Below are 8,260 nucleotides of genomic sequence, written 5' to 3'. Positions count from 1 at the left end.
TTTTCAAAGTACCCACAGCAAACTCTTTTCATTTGAATATAAACTTAGAAACAATTTCCACAGCTCGCTTTCATTTGCACGTGTTTTCCAAAGATTGGGTAATAGCATAATTAATCAAAAAAATCCAAGTAGTAATAGTATGATTAATTTAGGTTACTAATATGGTGATTAATAAGTTTTTTGATAAGAGAGACTACGTAAAGAAAACTAATAAGCTATATATAATTATTACTTTTTTTTTTTTTCATTTTTGAACTAAAGTACATGGATGGCACCATTAAAAGGACATGAGAGCACCATTCCTGCAGAAATTAGAGTCATTATGACAACATTTTATCATCTTAAAGCCATTAATGAAGACAAAATTTTCAGAAAAAAAAAATGTAAATATTAATGTTGTTCTAGGGAAAGAAAGAGGATTATATAAGTGTCGAACCTGCAAGGGGGGTTGAATTAGGATTTATTTTATTAATTAATTATGAAAGTAGGAGAGAAGAGACAGTGAGTTGTGAATGAGTGAGGCACGTGAGTGTGGGTTTATCCTCCAGGAAAAGTTCCGTTACCCTCCAGGAAAAGAAAAACGCATGCCGGCCTAACCTTTAAGAGTATCCAAAAAGAAGATGCATACCCCCATTAAATTTAAAACTTTATGCTCAAGGCATGTGTTACATGTAGTTTTAATTTATCAGATGAGTAGTAGTATGGTTAAAATTAAAAGCGACTGTGACAAGGTCATGTAAACAAACAGTAGTGTTTCATTCAGTCAATGTTTATTAATTAGGATGTTGCATATATATCCACATTTACATTGCATAAAATGAAGAGAGAGAGAGAGAGAGAGAGAGAGAGCGATGACTTTCAGTGACCCGATTGCCCCACCCATATCACAAGGTGTACTCACTACGATTCCTTCTGATTCCCGAGAAAATCCCTATAAATTCCTTCCCTCTTCCCATTTCCCAAACTCCAACCCGTCCTTTCTGTACCCATCTCCCTCCCTCCCTCCTCTCTTGCTTCTTTTACTGCGTGTTCTCACCATGGAAGAATTAGAGTTCCAGGAATCTGAGGTTATTTTCCCGGAAAGTGTTGCGAATGGCGATAACGGCAGCATCGGCCGCGGTTTAATTTCAAGAGGTCAGAAGCCGAACAGGAGAAAGGCGTCTAAGAAGAAGAAGAAGAAGAAGAGCTCGGTTCCAGTGAAAATCCCGGAGAACATTGCCGGGAACCTGTGGTGTCCGTGCGGGGATTCGGATTTCGTCGACGACGGCGACGGGGGGGAGGTGGTGCCGCCGCATGTGGTGGTGGAGCGGCGGATTTTGGCCCGGAAAATGGCGTTTTCGGTGTGCACGGGCAACGGCAGGACTCTGAAGGGCAGGGATTTGAGCCAATTTCGAAATTCCATTCTCAGGATGACGGGTTTCCTGGAAGCGTGACCAAATCGTAGCTTCTTTGTTTTTATTTATTTATTTTTTATCAGATTGGGTGGGTTCGCGTTCTCTTAGAACTAGCCAACAAAGTGAAGGAAAAGGAAAAGGAAAATGCAAGCTTTACGTTGTTTCTATGTGCTTAATTGTTGTCCACCGCCCCGATTAATTATTATAAACATTATAAGTTCTTATTCATTGATTTTTCGAATGAGCAAAGAAAAAATAAAAATCAAATTGATTACTACTGGGCTGTGTTATGAATGCTGATTGTGGGTTTTTTTTCCTTTATTTTTTTGCAACTATAATTGTTCAATAATTGTAGCTCTATTATCAATGCTTTAATTGCATGTGCCACTGAATTATTCTTTTTCTTTTTTTTATATATAAAAATGGGAAAGCAAAACTACGATAAATTGGGAATTTTTATATTAATTTATATATTATGAAATAAATCTATATATATATTGGGTTAAATTTATGGGTTTTGGTTTGCTTTAGGGAATGAATAGTTGATGGGATTAATTAAAAATGTAGATAATTGCTGATGATTGATAATAGCGAAGCAACGTGAATAATTTCCAGGAAAGGTAGGAGAAAAGAAGAGCTCAAAACCCAAGTCAACCTTGCCCAATTGCTAGTTTTCTAATTTCTAGAAACATCCTAATTCACATAGCTAGGTGGCATATATATATATATATCTAGAAATTATTTGCGTTCTTTTAATTACTGATCTTGCTCTTTTGCTTTTGGTCGTTTTTAATTGATTTTTCTGCGATAAAAATACATTACTCAATGGACACATAATGATGGACCATGTATATTAACCTATGACATGAATATTAAGAATAAGGTACAGTACCGATACACATAAGTTTATCATTCCTAACTGTGCCCTTATAGTTAGGCTCAGTAATTTTGCTTACACATTAATTGACTAATCAATTTTGTAATTAAAAAGAACCAAAAAAAAAAAAGTAACAGTGGGGGTCGTTGCGGCGTCGTATGTTCCCCACGCTGTCTCTGGCTAAGATCTGAGCAGGGACAACATCTAGTACAACGAGGCCACGTGTAGAACACCAGGTTTACGCCAGCAAGGCTTCTGGGTTCGTGCCACGTGGCGAATAAAGCTGGGAAACCACGAATTGCATGGGCGGCGTCGAAGCCACAGATCCATGATCCAGCCGCTTATCAAACTCTCGTCTCCGCACGAGACTGACTAAAGTTGGTATTGATAATGATGCAAAGAAACCAGAAGGAAAATTATGTTACTGAGATAAAGACACATTTTTATATGTGGAAATGACAAAAAATAATCACTATTTAAATGTAAAATTCGTTTTTATCTCATTTTTAAAAAAAAAACGTTTATGTACTTTCAAACAAACTAATTACATGAAATAGCCACTTTGTCAGATTTGACCATTATTTATTTAAAAAAATAAAAAAAATAAATAAATAAACACAATAAAAGTAAAATACTAAAATACCCCTCAACCCCCCCCATTACTCCTTTCACCCACCCACTTCATCTCCCTCACAAAGCAACCGCCCGCCGCCGCAGTGACAGCCACTTGCCGCCGCCGCCGCCGCCGCTGTAAGAGCCACTTGACCCGCCGACATCGATCTCATCTTGGCTAAAAAGGTAAGAAAATGTTTATTTTAATAGTTAGATGCTGGAAATGGTCGCCGACGAAGCTTCGTCGTCGGCGACCATGGAGATCGACCGGGCTTCGTCGCGAACGAAGTCCCACAGTCGGGCTTCGTTCGCGACGAAGCCCGCTGGGTAGAAGCCCGACGGGCTTCGTCAATGGCTTCGTTGCAGACGAAGCCCGATCGGGCTTCGTCTGCAACGAAGCCCCCTCCCTTCCGATCGAGCTTCCTTGGGTCTTCAATCGAAGCCCGGTCGGGCTTCGTCTATAATCGAAGCCCGATCGGGCGCTTCCTCTCCCTGCAAACGAAGCCCGATAGGGCTTCGTTTGCCGTTTGCAATCGAAGCCCGATCGGGCTTCGTTTGCAGGGAGAGGAAGCGCCCGATCGGGCTTCGATTGAAGACCCGAGGAAGCGCCCGATCGGGCTTCGATTGAAGACCCAAGGAAGCCTGATCGGGCTTCGATTGCAGACAAAGCCCGATCGGGCTTCGATTGCAGACAAAGCCCGATCGGGCGCGACTAAGCCCCACACCCAATTGGACTCCCCCGACTGTTGGGCTATGACACAGCCCGATTATCGCTGCCCAACAAAGCCCAATCAAGTTTGGGTTGCGATGATAAGGTTGGGACAATTGGGCTTCTTCTTCTTTTACTTGTGCTTTTACATGTGCTAAGACAATTGTTGTTTTTGTATTTTTTTTCTTACAGATGGCTGAACAACAAACTACAAAATTTACTTATGTTCATGCTCACCGAATATTACCCCCCGGAATGCGAGTTACTACTCATTGTGGGATCAAACACCTTGAGGCGATGCGTCGTGCTCTAGACCGATACAAGTTATTGGATAGATTCCTACAGGGCCCATTAGGACATTTCTTGAAGATGCCTTTGTCCCTCCATTTGACTGCACCACAGTTGATATATCATGTTCTACTTAGGGAGGTGACATTTTCGAGTGCCCACCACGATGAGATGTGGTTCGAGATTGGCGGCACACCATACAGATACGGGAGGCAGGAGTTCATACTTATTAGTGGACTCCGATTTGGGGCTATTGATAGGGAAAGCCTTGAACCCAAACCTATTGAGCCGGAGAGTTTACGTGCTCGACTATTTCCACAACATAAGAAGGGGGTGACTGGAGACGACCTTGAATTACTTATTAGTACCAAAGAGGATATGGTTTCAGAGGATGCCCTGAAACTGATTTACATTGCTGTGGTCGACATGTTTTTGTTGGGCCAGGATGAGCGTGGGCATGTGGATGATTTCTTGTGGACTATGGCCGAGGATTTACAAGCATTTGAGATGTTCCCTTGGGGTACATATGTCTACAGTAAGAGTCAACATTACATCCGGTTGGCCACGAAAGAAAGAAAATTGACTGGTGAAGGTGGGAAGAAAATTAACCTTTATGGTTTTGTATGGGCGTTTCAGGTACTCTTTCCTTATTGTAGATGATTTGCCGTACTCATTCCTTATTGTATATGATTTGTCTATAGTAACTAAATGTTTGTTTTGTTTTCTAATTTTTATTTTCATTTCTTTTTTTTTTTTTTGCTTTCTACAGTGGTGGTTGATCGAAACGTTCCCATGGATTCAGAATAAATGGGCCGTCAGACTGTCCGAAGCAGACATTCCAAGATGCAGAAAATGGCTATCTAAAAAAAGGCCACAGATAAAAAATTACGACGACTGTCTTAGGAAAGAAGTAAGTGTGCAACTTACCTCTAAATTTAGTTTATTTTTAAATCATATCTATCTATATAATACAATTTTGCAGGCACGAGGATCGAGTCCGACTCTTGAACCCACTGATGATGAGAGGGAAACGAATTTTTGGAGATCTTTTAACCCTCAACACTCGGTTGGGGTCGACGTCTATAAATTTGGGGGCGGAGGGGGTGAAAAAGAGGAAGAGAATGACGGGGATGAGGACGAGGGCGGGGATGAGGACGAGGCGGGTATGATACATTTAGATGAGGAGGGAAAGGAAAAGAATGGGGAGGAGAAGGATAAGGAGGAGACAAGATTCCCTGATAGTTCGCACCACGGACAATACGAGACAGGGGTATGATTTTTATTATAATAATGGTTTTAATTTATATTTTTTGTAATTGTTTATATATTTTTTATAGGAGGGAAAGGAGAAGAAGGATAATGAGGAGGCAAGGTTCCCTGACAGTTCACATCACAGACAATACGAGGCAGGGGTATGATCTTTATTATAATAATGATTTTATATTTTTGTAATTGTTTATATATTTTTTGTTTGCCTTTTGTAGATCACCGAGATGCTGAAACAGACTCTAGATATGTTGCGGAGAATAGATGGGGAAATGGGTCAGGTGAGGACACAATTGTTGAGACTAGAGAGGGCGCAGGAATCACTAGAGAGGGGGCAGGCAGCACTATGTGCTCATCTACGCATCCCACATATTTCCCTAGATCGCAGCGATCATGCTCATGAGCAGTCCCAGGGTGGTGATCAGGTAGATCTTGATCATCACGATGAGGAGCAGGCATCTACATTTAGAGTAAGTTCCAAATTTACTTTTATATGTTTTACTTCATTCTAAAATACTATTTTGTAACAGTTAGGTTTTGTTCAGCTACAGGAGGAGGAAGTGGTTAGGGTCGACAGACGACCTATGCGAGATAGATTGCCATCGCAATTTCGTCGGCCACCCTTCACCGATCCAACAAAATATAAAAGGAGAAAGAAGGATGCCGCTTTGGAGGGGTCGGACGTGGACTCGACGCCACCGGTACTAGACCTAATCCCGCCGGACATAGAGACAGTGCCCCCTGAGGGCTATATTGAGTTCATAGGTTCCAATGAAAATATTAGGTAAGTAACAATATTTATATTTTTTCTATTTGCATCAACAATATATTCTTACTTTTATTTTTCTTGGTTGTTGTAGTCTTCACACTGGTTTCATTCTCAACCTAACACCGGATGACCTCCGAAACATAGAGAATGAGGCCAACTGGTTGGAGGGTTACCATATTGATAGTTACATGTGTTGCTTGAGACGTATACAGTCTCGGCGTCAATATGACACAAACTACGCTATCATGTCAACCTCGTTTTTTGTGAGTTTGCACTACTTATTTATTTTTTTTATTTTTTTGCATTTAATTTAGTCTATGACCAATATTTTTATTTTATTTTTCAGGCATCCATAGTAAGATTTTGGGAACAGGAGTACGGGGGCAACAGGAGGTTTTTTGCGCCTTCTATCGCATCTATCCCGGAAGAGTGGACCGGTTTCGTCGACGGGCGCACTGACAGGAGTCTCCCTTGGTGGACGGTCGATTATGTAAGTCTTAATTCATTCCATTTAATGATTTATTTATTTATTTCCGTACTACTGACGTATTAAAATAAAATACAGGTGTTGCTCCCTTGTAATGTAGCGAATTCTCACTGGTTTCTCTTAAAGATTTGCTTGAAAGATAGGAGAATTGTCATATATGACTCCAATGCCATGAATGAAGACAGTCGTAGGAGCAGGGTCGAAGCTATACAACCACTTGTGAGCCTCTTACCCATTCTACTAAAGAAAGCTGCATATTATGAACATGTAACCACAATTGCGACGCTAGACAGAGATTGGGAAGTAGAGAATACTGATCCTCAGAAGTTGCCTCAACAACCGGATGGGTAAATTAATTTAAATTATATTACATAGTCAATTTTCATGAAAATATGGTTATGCTACCAATGTGTGTTATGTCTAATACAGGGCCAGCTGCGGGTGCTACGTTATCAAATACGTCGAGGACATACTGAGGCATAATGAGGATCACTGGCAGATGCACCCGATTGTGGATGTCCGTACCCTCCGGAGACAGATTGGAATATTTTTGTATAGACATAGTACGATAGTACGGTAGTATACTTGTAGATTAATAGATTAGAAAATTCTTCGTTTTGTGTTTTTATTTTCATCTAGTTTAAATGTTGTATATATTTTTGTATAGGTATAGCAAATAGCAAATTATGTATTGTTCACTTGATGAAATGTGGTTTGTGGTGTTGTTGAGGGTAAGGGATAAGTGGTTGTGGTGGCAGTATGTTGTTGGGAAGAGAGACTGAGTCTCTAATGTTGTGATGTTGTCATGTTATTCCATTGTTGGACATAGAGACTGAGTCTCTAATGCAGGTAGGATGACCAAGAAACAGGGGAGACTCTGTCGAAATTTTTAAATCACACTTGTGGGGTAATTTGAAGATCATTACATCATATTGGTCAAATGTTAGTACTTAGAACAATTCATCATGTATTTGTTGTGCATTCTACCTTCAACTAACCCAAACAACGTAACAAAAGATCATTTTAGTGTTAGTGGAAACCATAGATTGAGAGGAAAAAAAAAAACTTGAAAATGACAAAAGAAATTTTGAAGTTGTTCCTCACACAAAGTGAAAAATAATGACGTTGTTGTGATATATACATTATGGCTTACTCAAATAACATTAAAAGACATCATTTTAGTGTTAATGGAACATACTAATTTGAAGAAAAATCAAGAAAAATTAAAAAATTTCATTTTCGGGCTTGGTGGGCCACAAAGCCCGATGGCCGGGTTTCGTGGCCCACAAAGCCCGATTTTTTTTTCGATTGAATTTTTTTTTTTTTTTTTTTTTGTAGTTTCCCACTATTTGCCTCAAATAATAATGATTGTTAAGACAATACACTCTAATTTTTGAGCAAGTTTATTATCATAGCATTATTATCTTGATTTGTCCAATTATTAGTACCAATTGTGATCATGTGTTGGTTGGGTTGATGGTAGATGGACATCAAGTGAAAAATAATGACGTTGTTGTGATATATACATTCTGGCTTACCCAAATAACATTAAAAGACATCATTTTAGTGCTAATGGAACATACTAATTTGAAGAAAAATCAAGAAAAATTAAAAAATTTTATTTTTGGGCTTGGTGGGCCACAAAGCCCGATGGCCGGGTTTCGTGGGCCACAAAGCCCGATGGCCGGGTTTCGTGGCCCACAAAACCCGATGGCCGGGTTTCGTGGCCCACAAAGCCCGATTTTTTTTTCGATTGAATTTTTTTTTTTTTGTAGTTTCCCACTATTTGCCTCAAATAATAATGATTGTTAAGACAATACACTCTAATTTTTTAGCAAGTTTATTATCATAGCATTAT

General features: G+C 39.7%; 2 protein-coding genes across 2 annotated transcripts; both read left to right on the top strand.

Annotated features, from left to right (window-relative positions):
* Positions 1-844: 844 nt before the first annotated feature.
* Positions 845-1,671, top strand: LOC127808318 (uncharacterized). The gene has a single exon (XM_052346813.1). The coding sequence runs from the start codon at positions 852-854 to the stop codon at positions 1,431-1,433; it is 582 nt and encodes a 193-aa protein (XP_052202773.1). The 5' UTR covers positions 845-851; the 3' UTR covers positions 1,434-1,671.
* Positions 1,672-4,124: 2,453 nt separating this feature from the next.
* Positions 4,125-6,982, top strand: LOC127808640 (uncharacterized). The gene is made up of 10 exons (XM_052347211.1): positions 4,125-4,516; positions 4,650-4,790; positions 4,863-5,150; positions 5,218-5,292; positions 5,365-5,616; positions 5,677-5,930; positions 6,007-6,178; positions 6,262-6,405; positions 6,481-6,749; positions 6,832-6,982. Exons 1-10 carry the CDS (start codon positions 4,259-4,261, stop codon positions 6,980-6,982), a joined length of 2,004 nt encoding a protein of 667 aa, XP_052203171.1. The 5' UTR covers positions 4,125-4,258.
* The last annotated feature ends 1,278 nt before the right edge of the window (positions 6,983-8,260 follow it).

The sequence above is a fragment of the Diospyros lotus genome, chromosome 8 (genome assembly GCF_014633365.1).
Source record: "Diospyros lotus cultivar Yz01 chromosome 8, ASM1463336v1, whole genome shotgun sequence".
Taxonomy (NCBI): Eukaryota; Viridiplantae; Streptophyta; class Magnoliopsida; order Ericales; family Ebenaceae; genus Diospyros; species Diospyros lotus.
This window is presented reverse-complemented; position numbering and strand designations above follow the sequence as displayed.